The following is a 16,443-nucleotide window of genomic DNA, read 5'->3' on the forward strand; positions in this document are numbered from 1 at the left end:
CCAACTCTCTGCAAAGACCCACCAGGCCAGTTCAGGTGGGCGGATTTGGTGGTTTAGGTGCCACCGCTGCCAAGCTCCGCCCCCATGTAATGAACGCCCCGACCCTCCGGCGTACCTGCGAGCCCCGCCCTCTATGCTAATATTCATCAACTGCCTACCTCACCTGCGGGCCCACCCCTTATGCTAATATTCATCAATCTCCACTCCCCCGTCTCGCCGGAGGGCTCCGCCCCCTATTCTAATGAGCACCCATCCCTCTTCGCGGCCCGCGAGGCCCGCCCTCTATGCCGGTGTTCATCAACCTCCTACCTCCCGGCGGGCTCCGCCCCCTATGCAAATATCAACAACCCTACCTCTGATGGCTCGCCCCCTATGCTAATATTCACCATCCCACTACTTCGCTGGCGGGCCCGCCCCCTATGCTAATATCCACCAACCCTCTACTTAGTGGGCAGGCCCGCCTTGTATGCTAATTTCGCCTCTCCCCACAAGGCAGCGCGCGGACCGACGCGGCCTTTGTGCCGGCGCGGGGCTCCACCGAGGAGCCGCGGCAGCATGAGCGGCTCAGGCGCTGCGGGGGCGTCGGGCAGCCCCGCGCCGCCCGCGCAGGAGGAGGGCATGACGTGGTGGTACCGTTGGCTGTGTCGCCTGTCGGGCGTGCTGGGGGCTATCTGTGAGTACCGGCCGGGGAGGAGCCCGCGCGGGTCTGGTTTCCGAGGGACTCGCCGGAGCCGCTGGGGGCCGGCGCCCTCCGGCTTGCGGTGCTTCCCGGCCTCTGACCTGGGCTCGCCCCGTGGGGCCGAGTTGGCGGTTCTGGGCCATAGAAAGGCAAGCAGAGACTCCCTGAGGGCTACCTGCCCCTTCCCACCTGGGCGAGGTGGGACCACGATTCCCAGCCTTTGAGCAAAGCTCGTTCATAAGTGGGGCGGGAGCAGATCTGGTCAGACTTGAGGCAGGAAGTTTGCTGAGGGTCAGGTCGTACCAGGGAACAGGTAGCCCCTGAGGGCGGCTGGACAGTGGGCAGAGGGAGGCAGCCTCTCCTTTAGAGCCCCACTGTCCACCTGTCTGTGGTCCTCTTTGCTCGTGCTGTCCTCTCTGCCTCTCACTGGCCCTCCTACCCCCCAGACTGTGCAGGCACACACCCCAACCTCAGGTAACCAGGGGAACAGGCTGTCTTAACACAGGCCCAGTGAGGACAAAAAGGGGACATAGATGGGCCACACAGGTGCAGATCATGTTGCCAGCCTTCCAAAGCAAATAGGAGTCCATTGGCATGTCTACTGTCAAAACTGTCACTTCTTGGAGCCTCAGGGCCAGGCAAGTCTTAGGAGTTTGCAGGGATTCCAGTGTCTGCCTGACACAGAAGACTTGGGGCTTGCAGGGCAGACTCTTCTGCTCTCCTGCCAGAAGGAGCACCTGGGCACCTTCAAGTCCCAGCCTTACCAGGTGAGTGAGGTGGAAGTTCAGGCAGGATGAGGCAGGGTTAGGAGCCTGTTGCTGGCAAGGTAGCTCCTATCCAAAGGCGTAACTCCTATCTGTTAGGAAGAAGCTGGTGGAGTGGAGGTCAGATTCTCTCAAGGGCAGTTAACTGTTTCCTGGCAGATCAGGTGGGCGTTGTTGAGGATGGCAGTGGTCAGTGGTGGAGAGAGGAAAGGTTCTGACTATGGCCTCCTTCCAACTTGGTCAGTGTGGCCTCGCTGACTCCCAGGTTGACCCTGGCGTCCCATCCAGGCCTGTGCTTCTCAAAGTGGAGCTGCCCCAGGAGTGCAGGTGCTGCACTGGGACCACCCTGAAGAGTCTGCTGCACTTCGAGGGGGCAAGTGGTAGAGCAGGGGCAGAATGCACATGCGCAGACGTTGTGGTGGAGCAGGGTTGCATGCCTGTGCTGCCTGCTGCTCAGGGCACTGAGGCAGGAGGATCACAAGTTTGGGCCAACCTCTGCAACTTAGGAGACCCTATCTCAAAAAATTAAGAAAGGAATAGGGACGTGGCTCAGTAATAGAGCACCCCTGTGTTCAATGTCCCAGTAACTCCCCAGGAGAGAGAGCACATAGAGAGAGAGATGAGGGAGGAGGGAGAGAGGAGAGAGGCACGACAGGTATTGCTTTAGAGATGTAACAGGTTCCTACATGGGCTGTGCACCTGGCTGGTCACTTTGGGGTAGAATTGCTCTCCCTGAGTTGAGGGGCCTTGACCCCAGGTCTGAAGCCCATCCTGGGACTACCCGGGAGGAGAGAGGGTTGCATGCTGATATCCCCTTCATGGGAAGACACCGGCATTCCTGATTCTGAGTGGACGCCCTCAAGTTCTGCATTGTTGAAGGACTCCTGACTGGAACTGTTTGTCTGTCTTGGACCTGGTCCTCCTCAAAGCCTGGAAGGGCAGTTGGGGCAGCATCAGGGCTGCAGGCAGGGATGCTGACTGTAGCAGGAAGTGCAAGCAACTCAGGTGAGGCCAGGCCCAGCCCTCCTGGGCAGAAGCCATGCCATCTTTTGGGCTTTCTGAAGGGGCAGACATTCCCCTGCATCTGTGACCTAGGGGAGCCTTGCTTCCTGAGGCGTGTTGCTAAGAATGCCGAGGATGAGGGCCACCTTTGAGTTCTCTCTGTGGGAGGAGACCTTGGGCCATGTGAGGCAGTCCCACTCAGTTCTGGTCGCTTATCTTGTTTCCTCCTGCATCGCCTACCGTCTGCATAGGGTTACATGGGAAAATGGAAAACGGCAGAATTCCAGGGCCAAGTGGAGGGATCAGGTGCAGAGGAACTGCTGCAAGTTTAATGAGCTGGTTGCTGACTGCTGCCTCAGAGGGCCAGCGTCCCTTCCTATCCTGTCCTGGCCACAGCTTGGGCTTGCTTCCTGCCCAGCTCCCAGCTCCCTGGAATGGCCTGGCAGGCTCCTGAAGCTCCTGGTAAAGACTGCTGGGCTGCAGGTGGAGGAGTGAGCAGGTGTGACAGCCCATGTCCTGAGGAGCAGATGGGAGGGGTGGGGTGTCAGTGAACCACATTCTGGGGTAGGGGAGGATATGCCATCCCCTCCTGGCCCCATAGTGTTCTAGCATTGGGTAGGTGGGCTGCATACGGGGAAGGAAACAGACCTGCCACTCAGCTGGTGATTAGGGCTGGAACTGACTTGTGTCTTTCCTGGTCCTGAAGTCTGTTACACAGGAGGAGCCCCTTGTCCCAAAGTCCAAGCCGAGGACTCCCTGAATGGCCAGCCCTGTAAGTGGGGACAGGCGGCCCTTACTCAGGCTCTGCCTGAGCCTTTGAGAGACATTATTCTTTAATCCTAACCACTGCAAGGTGGCTGGGGTCAGAGGACAGGCCCCTCCAGGTCCCAGAGTGCCAGGTGCTGGCCAGCGCTGGGGTCTGGGGCAGCCTTGCTGCTGCCTCACGGCAGGTCCTGGGTGGCTGCTGCACCTCCACCCGCTGGCTTATGGAGCACGGGCACGGGCAGAGTTCTCCTGGCTGCTCTAGCACCAGGTAGCCCTCCCCGCAGCTCTGCCACCCTCCCTGCTGACTCCTGCTTGTGCTGCTTCTTTCAAGCTTGCGCCATCTCTGGACTCTTCAGCTGCATCACCATCTACCCTCTGAAAATTGCGGCTGGCGTGTGGATGATGTGAGTAGTGTGTGGCTGTTGTGCCTGGCGGGTTTGGGGTCCGTGGACTTCAGGTCCTATGCGGGTCCTGTCCTCCTTCCCACCCACTCTTGTTCAGGTTTCTTAGTGAGCGGTTGGGCGATGCCCACCTGTGCCTTTCCTGGGTGCAGAATTGAGGCTGCAAACAGTCCCTGAGCGTCCACTGAGTTGGACTCTGCACACCCCTCTTCCAGCGTGACGATCCTGTCCTCTGGGAGTTCCCAGGCTGTAGTAAGGAAGGGCCATGGTCAGGGTGGCCGGGGAGGAGATGGCCTGGGCTGCGAGGTGGGTGAGCAGTACCAGAGATGGACGGGCTGAGAGAAGGAACCCTGTGTGATGCAGGAGCCGGCGGTGCTCCTGACAGGGCAGCCCCTCCCAGGGGAAGGCGCAGGCGGCAAGGGAGCAGGGCTGCCATGGCACACAGGAAGTGGCAGTGCACTGCCTGCTTGCTGGTGTCCACCAGGGGCCATGAGGGGTGCACCGGGCATGAGAGGCAGACCTCTGGCCCCAGGGAGACTCAGAACTGGTGTGGGGGGCACAGAGTCCTGTGCTGGCCTGAAACAGCAGGGGTGGGCCTTGATGGAGGGAGTAGAGGCTGGTGACGGGGGTGGGAGGGTGGGCTGGGCACAGGCCTGGGTGGGTATGGAGCTGTCTCAGAGGCCAGGGCAGTGGCTAAGAGTTAAAAGACGATTCCCACCAGGGCTCGGGGCTGAGGCTACGTCTTTGTCAGAGGGTGTTGATGTCACTTTCTTTTCAGGCTTGGGCAGACAGCCTGGCATATCAGGGCCCAGTGCCTGGTAGCGACCGTTACCCACTAGGGCTTAGCTGCTTTGAGCAAATGGGCTGGGGTGGAAGACCTTCTGAGCACCTTCCTCCCCAGCGTCTGTCTGGCCTCCCTGTCCCCAGGCCCAGGGCCCTGTGGTGGACGGGCACCTGTCAGGCCTCCCTGACTGTGGGTGGCCTGCTGACTGTACTGTCGCTCTCCTTGGGACGATGATGTAGGTAATGGTGGTGATAGTGCTGCCAGCTGGTAGAGCCGCCAGGTGCTCTGCGTGGCTGAACTTGCTGCGGGCTCAGCAGTGCCACATGAGAGGGTCTCCTTTCTCTGTCACAGCCAAGAAGGAGGAAGGAGCTGAATGCCCATCCTCCTCCTTCATGCTCAGTTCAGACAGGGTCCCCGGTGTGCAGGCACAGCGGGGGGTGAGGTGCTGGGAAGAAACAGGTGCCCCGGAGCCGCTGGGCACTGCCTGGATCAGGAGGAGGGTGGTCTTCCTCATGGTACTGGGCCGCCCCGCCCCTGGGTTGTCACCAGCTGTCCCTCTCTCCTGCCCTAGCATGAACGCCTTTGTGCTGTTGCTGTGCGAGGCACCCTTCTGCTGCCAGTTCGTGGAGTTTGCAAACACAGTGGCTGAGAAGGTGGACCGGCTGCGCTCCTGGCAGAAGGCTCTCTTCTACTGCGGGTGAGGGACTGCTTCCCCCAACCCGAAGGGCAGGTGCTGGTGAGGGTGGATGGGGCAGGCGTGGACGCATGGACTTCCTCTCTGGGTTGGGAGTTGGTGACCTCAGCTGAGTGACTGCACGATGGCTGCTGAGGAGTGTGGCCAGCGATGCCACATCCAGGCGCTTAGTCTGCGAGAATTCAGAGGTGGCTGGGACTGAAGTTCCTGTGGCTCTGTGTGCAGTGGAGAAGGTGGGAGGCTCTGGAGGGTGGGGCCCTCGGTGGGGAGTTAGCAGACATGGATCTGCAGGGGCCTGGCTGTGTGGCCTCTCAAAGCAGCAGGGTCGGCCTAGTGTCCCAGCGAGAACGGGAAACGCAGGACGGGGAGCGGAAAATGTCATGGCCCTCTAAATGCACTTTGCTTATTTCCCATGTCTGACAAGTTCAGTGTGTGGCTCTTCACCCCAGAGCCACCAGAGAGGACAGGAGCTCTGAGACCAGCGCCGCCTGACCGCCTGCCGCAGAAGAGCACAGCGTGCCTGGGTTCTGCAGGCCTCCTGTGTCTGAGCAGTGAAGGATGGCGGGTCACAGAGCACTTTTTTTGTTTGATACTAGGAATTGAACTCAGGGGTACTTAACCACTGAGCTGTAGCCTCAGCCCTTTTTGTGTTTTATTTTGAGTCAGGGTCTCACTAAGTTGCTTATAGCCTTGCTAAGTTGCTGGGGCTGGCCTCGAACCTGCCATCCTCCTGCCTCAGCCTCCTGAGCTGCTGGAGTTACAGGCGTGCACCAGCGTGCCCAGCTGCATTTTCTTATTTGAGGACTTTGTGGTTAGTGTTAGTGTCTCCCTTAGCAGGTTTTGTGTGTTCCTTTATTCAAGACCCCATACCTCTTGTTACAGTTCCTTCACATGTTCTCTGGCCTGTTGTTTGCCTTTAATTTTATTTCAAAGGTCTCCCCTGACTGCCTCCTTCCTGGTGTCCTCTGTTACTACTTTGCTGCAGAGGCGCCTTGACTTATGACAGGGTCTTGTCCCCACAAACCCCCTGCAAGTCAGGCGTGTACTTGCTACACCACACCAGATGCCACTGCTCAGCTCAGAGCCCTGCGGCTGCCCACCCGGGCGTGGTGACAGGTGCCCTGCCTGTGTCCGGGGGTCTGATGTGGGGATCCTGCCTGTTGAGCTCTAGCTGGTTTTGCTGTCCCAGAAAGAGCGCTTGTGCAGTGCCGCGTGACTCAGGCCCCATCAGCATGGCAGGAGGTGTGCCTACCCTGGTGCCATCTGGCCCTCTGTGGGTCAGACCTGTCAGGAATCTGAGAAAAGCTTGCCATCCTTGCCCTAGACCAGGCAGGGTGGCAGCTCGTTCAGGGCTTCTGAGACCCGCGTGAACCTGTGTCCCTGTTGATTTCTGAGGATCCTTCTTGCCCCCTGTTTTCTGAGAAGGGCAAATCTGAGAAGCCTGGAAGGAGGTGGTGGCATGGGTGGCAGTGCCCCTTGATCTCTGTCTCACCCCTAGGATGGCCGTCGTCCCCATCATCATGAGCCTGAGCCTGACCACACTGCTGGGCAACGCCATCGCCTTTGCCACCGGGGTGCTGTATGGACTCTCTGCCTTGGGCAAAAAGTGAGTCTGTAGGTCTGGCCCCTGGGGGCTCTCCTGCTTCCTGGCGTCACAGGGGGAAGGACCGAGAGTGGCCCCTTTTGTCCAGCTGTGGATGCTGGGGCACAGTGGTTGCCAGTGGCTCATCGGTCCTCTAGGGAATGCAGGCGCAACCACTGGGTGGCCTTTTGGTGGTCCAGGCTCCTTGGGTGGCACATTGCCCTGCTTGGCCGCTGCCTATCCAGGTGTGCAGACTCCTCACAGCCTGTTGCCTGTGGCGCCCAGACTGAGCAACTCCTCCTCAGTCCAGCCTCCAGGCAGCCTGTGCCACTTTCAGAAGTGTCCCCCTAGCAGTAGCCTCTGGGGAGCCAGAGGCCCAGGAGGCTCTGCCTGCAGTCGTGCCTGGATCGGGGAGGCCAGGAGGCTGAGCCCTGGTGGACTCCACTGCTCTCTCCCCAGGGGCGATGCCATCTCCTATGCCCGGATCCAGCAGCAGAGGCAGCAGGCAGATGAGGAGAAGCTGGCAGAGACCCTGGAGGGGGAGCTGTGACGAGTCCAGGGGAGCCTCCCTCCCTGCCCGCAGCAGGTCCGTGAGCCTCTCTGCAGGAGGCAGAGCACCAGCCCTGTGGGACGGCCTGGGAGAGGACCCCACATGTGCCCCCTGTTCTCTGAGCCTGGAACCCCCAACTCACTGGTGCTCAGGGCCCATCACAGTGCAGTGTGGGTGGCCACCGGTCCACTCCTGCCAGGCTGGCTTAGTGGAGTGAGTCGCTGGTGGATCTGCAGGCCCCACATAATAGGGTCCACCCCAGGCCTAGGAGCAGCTTCCCCTGGATACGCTGGCCTGGCTGGGAGTGGGGGGTACGTCACCTGGGCTCTTGACTCCCCAGCCAGGTCCCTCAGGCCCAAGCCTTGAAGCATAGGCAGTGTCCCCCAACTTTCCTGACAGGTGGAGTTCAAACCTGCTCCATCTCCCTGTTCTCAGGGCAGAGGTTGGGCAGAACTGTGTCCGTAGGCCAACTGCTACTGCCCAGGGACATGGCCATTCTTCTGGAAAGTGCCCCCAAGACATACCCTGCCCACACAGCAGGCCTGGCAGTGGCTGGCTGCTCAGGTGGACTCCCTCCCCTTTCCCTGGCATGTTGGACAGACCACTCCAGGACACCTAGCTGCTCTGCCTTTCACCCCCACCTCAGGCCTTGGTGCTAAGGGAGTTGGGTGAGGCCCCGTCCCACCCACTCCTCTGCTGTGGTCCTGCTGGTGCTGGCAGCAGGGACTGAGCTTGCTCCATCTCAGGTATGCCTGCCAGCCTGCCTATGGGACTTCCTGCCTTTGGAGAGCCAGGCAGGAGCCAGAGCCATCTCCTGACAGCTGTGCCCTGCCCAGGCCAGGCCACCCGGAGCAAGCCTGCATGAAGAGCAGGGGAAGCGGTGGCTCCTCCTTCCGGCACTGCCGTCTCTTCCTCCTGCCCGAGGCCCTGGGCCTCGTCCATCATCAGTTTGGTTCTTGGCCGCTAGGCATGTGTCTGATGAGGCCTGGCCATGCCCAGGCAGGCCTGGGCAGTAGGCTGCTGTGGAACACGCTGCTTCTGTGCCCAGCTCCCTGTCCCCCTCCCTCCGCAGACACCCAGGTGGACCTGTGGTGGGCCCCCAGAACTCAGGGACTGGCTCTTGTTACCAGTTAAGTAGCCCCAGGGCCGAGCCTGCAGGCCTGCAGCATGTGGGGCTAGGAGCAGGGCCTCTGCCCAGCAATGCGACCAGGACAGGTCAGTGGGCTCTGGAGTCGGCAGCGGCCCTCCAGGGATCCTGGCCAGGTTCAGTCCCAGGTTGGCAGGTCATTGCAGTGTGGCTCGCTTGGTGGGACATGAGCCTTCAGGATTCCTCTAGAGCCACTGTCCTCAGGCCAGTGCTGGGCTCAAAGGGCTGTGCTTGTGTGTGCAGTGAATGACACCTGTCTACCTCCAGGAGGAGCAGCCTGCCTCCTCCTCTCACTCGGAGCTGGGGCTCGGAGGGGCTGGCTGTGCTGTCTAGGAAGGTGGCACCCACCCTGAGGGAAATCCATTGCTGGGCAGGGCACAGGGTGGGTCAGAGGCAGGAGGGCCTTGGTCACAGGCCAGAGTGGGGTGTGACTTGCAGGAGATCCCCCGCTGGCCTGCAGTCATTTTGGAGGCGTCCCTTGGGGGTGGGGTACCCTCAGGCCCTGGGCTCCAGCCCCGCGGCTCCTCTGTGCCCACCCCTGGTGTGCTCTCCCATGTGGCTGCATTTTGAACAGTAAAGCAGGGCTGCAGTTCCCACTCGCTCTCTGCTGTCACCTTCTGTCTCTGGCGCCTGCCAGTGGTAGGGACACCCTGGGCCATGACAGCCTGAGCCTGCTCAGAGGGGGAAAGGGGCTGCAAGTCACCCACCAGGAAGAGCCAGGCCCCAGGGTGGACCCACCATGCTGCCCCTCCTGCTCCTCTGCTGCACTGTGCTCACGTCCAGAGTCGCCGTAGATTTAGGGCCCCACCAGGGCAGGAGGCGCTGGGGCCCTGGCCGGGAATCTGGTCTGGCTAAAGGCCCACTCCTTCCTCCAGAGGGCTGCAGATCTGACTCATTTATTTTTGTAAATAGTAAACACACTTTGCAGACAGTTGCCCCTGTCCCCGAGGTTGAGCTGTATGGGTCCTGTGCCCTGGCCTCTGGAAGTAGGACATGTTCCCCGTGAAGTCCACAAGACCCTCCTGTCCACTCCAAGACGCCTGATGGAGGCTGAGCAATGATGTCCCTGTGCTGAGCCACTGCCACCTCCAGTACTGTTCTGTCTTCCACACGGCCTTGCACGAGCCAGCGACCAGCCTGAGGGCCCGCAGGCCTGCACCGCCTCCCCGTGGCTGCCTGAGCTGGAGCACGCCGTCTGTCCCATCAGAAGCAGGTCCTGGTTGACCCTGTGCTCCAGCCCATGTGAGGGATGGCCCCCGCCTCCTGGCCACAGGGCATGAGTTTGTGACCACCGTGGAGGCCTGGCCACGGTGGTTCGGCCCCTGGTGGGTAGATCCCTGGCCTAGTGCAGGAAGGCCCTCCTCCTGCTGCCGAAGAAGGACTCGATCTGCTCCAGCGAGCGGCCCTTGGTCTCAGGCACACAGCAGCCAGTGAACACCAGGCTCACCAGACAGATGGCGGCGAAGAAGAAGAAGGGCACCTGGAGGCCAAAGGCTCTCTGTGGGGTGGAGAAGAAGGCGGGTCACACAGGAGGCACCGGGGGCTCCCTGCTGCTTCCAGTCTGCCCTGGACTCTCCCTGGGGCTGGCTCCAGGTGTCCTTGAAGGCTCTGCTCTGCACTGTGTGGCAGCAGTGTGTGCCCCGCCCTGCATCAGTGGACCAGGTGGGGACCTGACCCAGGCTGCCCCACTCAGCTCTCCTCATGGGACTTTGGAACGGGGCTGATTCTGGTGCCGCCGTGGGCAGGTGCAGCTCCCTGGAGGGCAAGGTGGAGTGTGGATGTGGCTCTCTGGGCTGCTGGCAGAACTCCAGACTGTGTCCTAGCCTGGAGGTGATCTGACTTCTCAGGACAGTTCCCCAACTCATTCCTGTGTCTTATGACAAAGGGGCCTTGGCTGTGCTGCACCCCAACCGGTAAGGGGGGCACCAGCTTGTCTCCCAGGATCACAATGAGGGTCGGGTCACTTCACAGTGCAGGGCACCATGCAGGGCCCCTGCTTAGCAGGAGAGGGCCTCAGGGCCCTGGGACAAGCACTTACCACCACGAGTAGGAAGGACTTGGTGAGGACGAAGGCGGTGAGCCAGCTGACCAGCACACAGAGCCCTGAGGCCACGCCACGGGCACGCAGGGGCAGGATCTCAGACATGAGGAGCCAGGTGATGGGCCCCCAGCCCATGGCGTAGCCTACCAGGAGAGGGGGAGCGGGGTGGGGACCCGTCTGTCTCCGTCTTTCCAGCCTCCCCCCTCTGCAGACACACCAGGGTAGCGGTAGGGCCCCTACCTCACACCCGAGAGCCCCTCACTCAGGCCATGGCCCCACCCCAGGGCACCCCAGACCTACCCATGATGAAGAACATGGTGGCCAGGAGGGGCACCAGAGTGAGGTAGCTGGTGGGTGTGGCTGGGGGCTGCTCTGTGCCTGCCAAGGACAGGGTCTCGAGGCCCACAGTGCTGTTGGGGGTCAGAGGCCTTGGACCAAAGTGGACATACAGCCCCAGCGTCAGGTTGGCAGCAAACATGATGGTTGCTGTGGACACAGGTGGCCCTCGGGGGCCAGGACCCTCTGAGCCACGGCTCTCCCGGAGGCACCCTAAGCCGGGCAGCACGGCTGGCCTGGGACAGATCTCCCGCAGGGCAGCGTGCTCCCGCCAGCCCTGGTCTGGGCTCCCCACACCCATGGTGTGTTGCAGTTGGTGCGTCCGCTCACACCAGCTGCAGCAGGTGTTCTGGAGCAGTGGGCCCGTGCCAGGTGCTGGGGAGGCCTGGTGGCTGCACCCTAGCCTAGGCACAGGCAGCAGTGGCTGGAGACACCAGTGGGCAGTGAACTCAGGGGAGCCTTACCTGACACGAAGAGCAAAACTTTGCGGCCAGCCAGGTCCATGGCGAAGGCAGCGATCAGCACGGACAGGAGCCTCACAGCTCCCACGATGGCGGCATCATCCTTGGGGGGCTGTGGGGAGGGGACCCTGGGGCTGAGAGGCCTGGCCTGCTGCTTCTGTCCCTGTCTCCTAAGGCCCTGCAGGGTGCTCAGACCCAAAGCTAGTCACAGCTGCACTGGAGCTGTGTGCCAAGCACTTCTCTGCACACCACCCTGGGGCCCAGCAGGACACATCTGCCGTGCCCACCACTGAGCCGGCTGCCCTGTGGAACCTGCTGTTCTCAAGTCCTCTGCTGCATCTGGACAGGGGCCTTGGCAGCCTTGCTGCCATCTCCCTCCCACGGGGCGTGGCTGGTGTCCCAGGGGAAGTGGCACCACTTGCTAAGGAGCCAGTTGGGCTGAACAGAGTCCGGTTCCAAGGGGGCTGTACTTCCATTAAATGTTTCCTCTGTCATCCTGTATAATTTACTTATAAAGTTGTTTAAACTTCACTTAAATTCTGAGAGCAGGTGCGTGTCCCAGAGCCGGGGAAGAACCCTTAGTCTCCACACACCGGGGTCTGCATGCTGGGCCTCTGGCCGAGGGTGGGTGCTGTGGGTTCACTAGCCCGTGTGGACTTGGGCAGGTGCTCACCAGCAGCACGGCTGTGCTGTCGAAGATGGGCTGCAGGTAGACCAGGATGGGTGTGATGCCCGTCAGCTGCTGCAGGAAGCGCATCAGCAGGGCGATGAGGACTGGCCGGTGCGTGTGGGGGTCCCGGGCCTCCGCCCACGACACTCGGCTGCTCTGGAACACAAGGCCGCTGCTGAGCGGGCTGCGCAGGCCAGCGACGCCTGCCGATGGAGACGGCCCCGGCTCCAGGACCAGCAGTAGCCACCTTATTCCAGGAAAAGAACCTGGGCTCGAGAGGCCCAGGGACTGGCTAAGGCCACGCGGAACCACAGGTGCCTGGGGTGGGTCCGCCAGAGCCCCACCCCTAAACGCACCTGTCTCCGGACATTGTCCTGGATCTGCTCGAACTCCCAGTGGACGTCAGCATCTGCTGGGCGCAACCAGGTCAGTGCCTGCAGCGCCTCCTCGTCCCTGCCGCGGGACAGCAGGAACCGCGGCGAGTTGGGCATGAAGCTGAGCAGCAGGACCATGACCAGCACCGGCCCCTCCCCGGCCACAGCCAGCCAGCGCCAGGGCAGCAGGAGGCCTGGAGGAGAGGAGCCCACAGACATGGCCCCTGCACCACCGCTGCGGGCTGCCTCATCTGATGGCCCTGGCCTGAGATGGAGGTGGGGGCTGTGGGATGGTCTGGCCCCTGGCACATAGCGAGAGGGAAGGTCTGAAGGGCCGGGGGGGGGAGGGGCAGGGAGGGCAGGCCCAGGCCGCTGCCCCAAGTACCCACCCCGCCTGCCCAGCCCGCTGCACTGGCTCTCCCCTGCACTGCGTCCCAGCTCAGCTCTTTGTGACTGAGGCCTCCCCCTGTTGGAAGGCGACCCAGACTGCTGGTCCGGATGCCCTCACTGCCCAGCCAGGAACTGGGTCTCGAATAGCGGGGATGGGGTGGGTGGTGGCCCAGTGGCGCTGGGAACCAGGTCTCTTGCCTCCCAGCCTGGGTTCCTTCTGGGCATTTCCATTCCCTTTCCGCCCACCTGCTGTGCTCCCCAGCCTACAAGATGAAGGACACTTGCCGAGAGCGTAGAGGGACAGTGATCCAAACACTGCCATGAGCTGCGGTGTGGCCCCCAGGGCCCCACGAACTCCAGGGGGTGCGATCTCGGACACGTACACCTGCAAGACACCCCGCCCGCTCCAGCTCTGGCCAGCTTGCAGGTGCCCCTGTGGGCCCTGGGAGATGGGCAGCTGGGGTGGTCTGGTCCTATCACGACTTGCAGCACACCCTCCGGCCTCAGCTCTGAAATGGGGTCTGCAGCTGGGCACTAATGAGGCCTGGGGGGTGCCCAGACTTGGGGGCTGAGCAGGTGTGACCGTCGTCCCCTCCCTGGCCCCACAGCCCAGCTGACTGGGTGTGTGTGGATGAGATGAGCAGATGCCAGGCGGGCGTGGGGCAGGAACTTCCCTCTCTCACCCATTGCTCAATGGGGTCCTCTCCAGTTGAGAAAGCATCTGAATGCGGTCAAGAAACAGGGTAGGAAGTATGGGAGTCCAGGGTGGGGACGCTGACACCCATGTCATGGGGACAGTTTCCCGGAAATCAGGGACCTGGGTGTGGGGTGAGCAGAGGCTCCCTGGGTGGCTGCAGGGGACAGCAAGTACACTGTCACTGACCAGAGGCACCAGGAGACCTGACAAATGGTGCCCTGCGGAGGCGGTGGGGCAGGGCCTGGCCTTACCGGGATGCAGGCAGCTGTGAGCCCTCCGGCGAAGCCTGTGAGCGTCCTCCCCAGCAGCAGCATCCAGAGGCCGTGGGCGCCTGCCATGAGCGCATACCCCGCCGCCGAGGGGATGGCCGAGAACATGATGCTGAGCTTCCGGCCCAGGAGGTCACTGAGGACCATGGCACTGAGGCCCCCGGCAGCAGCTCCCAAGGTGAACACGGACTGCAGAGGCAGGGCACAGGCACGTCGGGGCCCAGCACCTTACCCGTCAGAGCCCCAGGCGGCTTCTTCCCCAGCGAACCCCAGGAGTGAGCCCAGGACCCAGACCCACTATGGTGGCCTCCAGTCTCCAGAGGCGTGCGGTAGCCTGTGCGTAGCCACTTTCCAGGGGAGTCTTGCTCTAGGGGGGAGGTGGGGCCACCCATCTGCAATGGTTCTGCATCTGATGTCGTGACACACGGGCCTGTGACCCAAGGCCCTGGGAGGGCCCTGGATGCCCTGTGGATGGGCTGGGGCCCAGTCTCAATGCTACTCCTCATTTGCAGTGGGCTGTGGGCCCGAGGCTTAGCTGGTGCCTGCCTCAGTTTCTTCAGCTATGTTGTGGGAGGGCACAGAACCCCCCTCACAGGTAGGGCGAGGGTCTGCACACAGCTGGCACTGGCTCTTTTCTTAGCCACCAAGCTGTGATGTGGAATCGGAGGCCACTCAGATTTTAATTCTAGAATCCAGGGACTCTTCCTCTCCATTGGCCCTTCCTCCTTCCCTGCTGTGCCTCATCCAGGGCCCCTGCTACCCCTGCCCTCCCTCCAGGGGCTGTCTGCTGTGGCAGCCTGGCTGTGGACATGGCAACTCTCCCCAGGTGGAGACCTTGCGGCCCTCTACCTGCTCCGTCCCCAGATTCTGCACTGGCTTTCACTTCCTCCTTCATTGCAACCATCTGGCCTCCCCCACCAGCCTCCAGCCAGGAGTGGCTGAGGGAGGGGGTGCACTGGGGCCCTGGAGGGGGCCCCAAGGTTGAGCCCTTGGGGCCCCTAGGGGCGGGCAAAGCTCAGAGGGTCTGTGCTCCCCTGCCCCACCCCTTCCAGCTCCAAGCATGGCCCTTACCCCAAACCAGGATGCCTGAGTTTTGGTCAGATGCAGATCTGGGTCTGTGGACTGCTCAAGGGCCGGGATGACAGGGGACGTGTAGACCAGGGCGTACCCAAAACTGAAGTTGCCCAGCACGGCTGCGAAGGTGGCCAGGAACACCCTTTTGTTCTGCAGGGCCCTGGTGGTGGGAGTAGACAAAAGAGTCAGCTCTGAGTCTCTATTCCCTGAGCTGCTGACTCTCCTGAGTCCAGTGGTGCCGGGCTAGTCAGATCGGCACCTCCCCAGGGCCTGAATGCTGCCATCCTGGGAAATTCCCAGGGCGTTAGCCCATGGCTGTGGCCCTTTTCCCCTGAAGAGGCTTGGGTTCTGCTTCCAGCTCTGCTGCTGATAGCTTTCTGTGTGACCTTAGGCAAGTCCCTCACCCTCTCTGGGCCTCAGTCCCCTATCTATGACAGCTGAGCCTGTCACTCTGGGGTGGTCCCTTCCCTAAGGCGGACCAGCTTCTTAAGCAGGGTTAGGTACAGGTGGCAGAAGGGAGCAAGATGGTCCCAGGTGGCTCCTCAGGAAAGGTAGAGAGGCCCAGGGCGGAGCCAGCGCCCGCCGGAGCGGGCTGGCCCAGCCCCCGCCGGCCCCCCACGCCCAGCGACACTCACCCGACCCGCGCCCTCTCTCCCGGCGACGGGGGCGGCTTCTCGGGGAAGGTGTCATAGTCCAGGCCCTCAGCGCCCAGCAGGGGCTCCTGCATGGCCGGCGCGAGCACGCTCCGGCCAGCGGGACGCGGCCAGCGCTGAGCATCCGCGGGGCCCGCAGCTCGCGGCCGGCGCGCCAGGCCCCGCCCCTCAGCCTCGCCTGGCTGCGGGGCGGCCCTGCAGAGCCTCGCCGGCCAATGGAGAGCCGCGCGCCGCGGAGGCTGGGATGCCGGTCCCCGCCGGGCGCGGCCGCCGCCCGCGCCCCCGGGTCGCCGCTCTGCGGCGGAAACGCGCGCCCGCGGCGGCGCGGGTGGAGTGGGAGGTGGGGCGCCTGGCGGAGCCGTCCGGGACCCGCCCCGAGGTGTGCCGAGTCCTGCAGAGGAGGAGACCGAAGCCCAGAGAGGCGAAGACGCTCGCCGAGGTCACACAGCGAACGCCGCTCTCGCTCCGACTGCTCTCCGCTCCCACCGGCCGTACGCGTCCCGTCGTCGCCTCCGTCCCCGGCTTCCTCCCCGCTTGGGTGACCAAGTGGATCAGGCGGAGCTTCCAGGACAGCCAGCGGGTGCGTGGGGTGAAGGCAGGGAAGAGGACTGGGCAGAGGCAGTATGGCTCTCGGGAGCGCAGGGACAGGCGCCAGCCCGGGGCGGGGGGCGCGCAGCCCAGGCCCAAGAAGGACCCAGAGGCAAGAAAAGCCATGGAAGAAACAGAAGGAAAATGCAAGTGTCTTTATGTCGAGGAAGAAAGGGAGCCGAACATAATCTGGGCGTGTCCCAAATCATCCTAGTGATCATATAAAATGTAAAAATAAAAACGGAATCGGAAACTTCATGGGAGGCTGTTCTCAAAAAGTAAAAACGAAAGTGAGTAAGTTGCAACGATGCGTCCAGTTCCCCTTGGACTTTTTCTGCGGAAGGGCAAATCACTTCCTGGCCTGCTGGGTGAATGACCACACATGTTTTAAAAATGATCCTTTGTTCTTAAACAGTTGGGTTATTTCCAAATTTCAGCTATCAAAATGGTAGAGCTTTTTTGTTTGTTTGTTTATTTCAATTCCTGCCAACAGCACACACCTGTAATCCCTGCCACAAGTTC

General features: G+C 62.0%; 2 protein-coding genes across 5 annotated transcripts; one reads left to right on the forward strand and one right to left on the reverse strand.

The window, feature by feature from the left end:
* The first annotated feature begins 492 nt into the window (after nt 1-492).
* On the forward strand, nt 493-11,731 carry Cacfd1 (calcium channel flower domain containing 1). Of its 2 annotated transcripts, XM_047524898.1 has the most exons (6): nt 493-673; nt 3,542-3,614; nt 4,967-5,092; nt 6,588-6,695; nt 7,131-7,257; nt 7,968-11,731. In XM_047524898.1, the coding sequence occupies exons 1-5, from the start codon at nt 556-558 to the stop codon at nt 7,219-7,221; spliced, it is 516 nt and encodes a 171-aa protein (XP_047380854.1). In that variant the 5' UTR covers nt 493-555; the 3' UTR covers nt 7,222-7,257; nt 7,968-11,731. The 2 variants fall into 2 exon arrangements, with proteins under 2 accessions (XP_047380854.1, XP_047380853.1); XM_047524897.1 differs by having other exon boundaries at nt 7,131-11,731.
* Slc2a6 (solute carrier family 2 member 6) lies at nt 9,251-16,176 on the reverse strand. 3 transcript variants are annotated; one of them, XM_047524895.1, is made up of 10 exons: nt 15,316-16,171; nt 14,678-14,840; nt 13,589-13,795; nt 12,926-13,025; nt 12,233-12,285; nt 11,880-12,032; nt 11,210-11,318; nt 10,710-10,895; nt 10,407-10,552; nt 9,251-9,866 (listed from the first exon to the last, which is right to left on the reverse strand). In XM_047524895.1, the coding sequence occupies exons 1-10, from the start codon at nt 15,405-15,407 to the stop codon at nt 9,711-9,713; spliced, it is 1,365 nt and encodes a 454-aa protein (XP_047380851.1). In that variant the 5' UTR covers nt 15,408-16,171; the 3' UTR covers nt 9,251-9,710. The 3 variants fall into 3 exon arrangements, with proteins under 3 accessions (XP_047380851.1, XP_047380850.1, XP_047380852.1); XM_047524894.1 differs by having other exon boundaries at nt 12,233-12,444; nt 15,316-16,169; XM_047524896.1 differs by lacking the exon at nt 10,710-10,895 and having other exon boundaries at nt 12,233-12,444; nt 15,316-16,176.
* Nucleotides 16,177-16,443: the final 267 nt, after the last annotated feature.

This window comes from Sciurus carolinensis, chromosome 14, assembly GCF_902686445.1.
Source record: "Sciurus carolinensis chromosome 14, mSciCar1.2, whole genome shotgun sequence".
In the NCBI taxonomy this organism is placed as follows: domain Eukaryota; kingdom Metazoa; phylum Chordata; class Mammalia; order Rodentia; family Sciuridae; genus Sciurus; species Sciurus carolinensis.

Bases quoted from the DNA above. Each gene is read 5' to 3' on its own strand.
- Cacfd1 (XM_047524897.1), top strand. From the start codon at position 556: ATGAGCGGCTCAGGCGCTGCGGGGGCGTCGGGCAGCCCCGCGCCGCCC. The intron at 674-3,541 runs GTGAGTACCGGC...GCTTCTTTCAAG, and splicing joins GGGCGTGCTGGGGGCTATCT to CTTGCGCCATCTCTGGACTC. The intron at 5,093-6,587 runs GTGAGGGACTGC...TCTCACCCCTAG, and splicing joins AAGGCTCTCTTCTACTGCGG to GATGGCCGTCGTCCCCATCA.
- Slc2a6 (XM_047524894.1), bottom strand. From the start codon at position 15,407: ATGCAGGAGCCCCTGCTGGGCGCTGAGGGCCTGGACTATGACACCTTC. The intron at 12,033-12,232 runs GTGCGTTTAGGG...CTTGTGTTCCAG, and splicing joins AGGACAATGTCCGGAGACAG to AGCAGCCGAGTGTCGTGGGC. The intron at 11,319-11,879 runs GTGAGCACCTGC...CCCTCCCCACAG, and splicing joins ACAGCACAGCCGTGCTGCTG to CCCCCCAAGGATGATGCCGC.